This window comes from Antrostomus carolinensis, unplaced genomic scaffold, assembly GCF_000700745.2.
Source record: "Antrostomus carolinensis isolate BGI_N321 unplaced genomic scaffold, ASM70074v2 scaffold35709, whole genome shotgun sequence".
In the NCBI taxonomy this organism is placed as follows: Eukaryota; Metazoa; Chordata; class Aves; order Caprimulgiformes; family Caprimulgidae; genus Antrostomus; species Antrostomus carolinensis.
In genome coordinates, this window is record NW_010338513.1 from 475 (window position 1) to 1,457 (window position 983).

Here is a 983-nt window from a genome sequence, read left to right on the forward strand (position 1 = left end):
AAGGGGGAAAAAAAAGGAGGGGGGGAAGCCGGCGGTGCCACCCACGCCGGCGGCAAAGACCCCCCCCATACCGATCTTGACGGGGAAGCCGGGCGGGAGGCGCAGGGTGATGAAGTCCCGCAGTTTGGCGAAGAGCGCGTTGCTTATTGCCATGAGGTCGATGATGGGGGCGACCTGCTCGCAGAGGGACAGCGGGTGGTCCTCACACAGCCACAGCTTCGCCTTGAACCTGCCGGGGACAGGCACCAGGCTGGGGACCCCTGCCTGCCCCCCCACCCCGGGGGGCTCTGCAGTGGTCATGGGGGGGATGACAGGGGGTGGACCCCAATATTCTCCTCCCCCCCTCACTTCTGTGTCTTGGTGGTGAGCTCCATGGGCCGCCCCATGTCTCTGTTGCCCAGCTCGAAGTTGGGGTTGAAGTACTCCTCAGGGGTGATGGCGGTGGGGTTGGCGTGGCTCAGCGTCTGCGTGATCAGCGTCTGCGGGACACCTCGGTGGGGTAACGGAGGGGTCCAGCCACGGGGCCACCCACTCGCCAGGACCCCTGGGACACTCACCCCATTGTTGGGCCCCACGTGCTGCTCGGCGATGCCCAGGAAGGATTGCAGGGGGGTCTTGCTGCCTGCAGGAGAGGAGGGGGTGAGGACAGGAGCCGGCGCAGCGTCCTGCCCGCCCAGCCCGCGTCGGCTCCACCTTTGCTCTTGCCCTTGTGCTGGTCTGAGAGGTGCTCGGTCCGCGTCCGCGTGATCAGCTCCACGTTGGACGCACCGTAGACCTGGCCAAGGAGGGGGGTCACCAGAGGTAGATACTCCCCTCCAAACCAGCAGTACCCACCTCACCTCAGGCATCTCAACCCCCCTGCCCCTCACCTTGGCCTCGTACCCATTCACCATTTCCGTCTTCTCACTCCTCCAGCCCAGGATCCCGGACTTGTTCCTGGGGGTGACACAGAACACCGTGAGCAATGGATGGTCTCACTTGGA

General features: G+C 65.2%; 1 protein-coding gene across 1 annotated transcript in view; it reads right to left on the bottom strand.

The window, feature by feature from the left end:
• LOC104530841 (ankyrin repeat domain-containing protein 13B) overlaps positions 1-983 on the bottom strand; it is a gene marked incomplete at both ends in the record, with an annotated part of 2,448 nt that overhangs the window by 454 nt on the left and 1,011 nt on the right. The window contains 5 exons of the mRNA XM_010175547.2: positions 33-229; positions 349-479; positions 558-622; positions 694-775; positions 870-936. Of these exons, the coding sequence (XP_010173849.2) occupies positions 33-229; positions 349-479; positions 558-622; positions 694-775; positions 870-936 (542 nt within the window). The remainder of the gene's footprint in view (positions 1-32; positions 230-348; positions 480-557; positions 623-693; positions 776-869; positions 937-983) is intronic.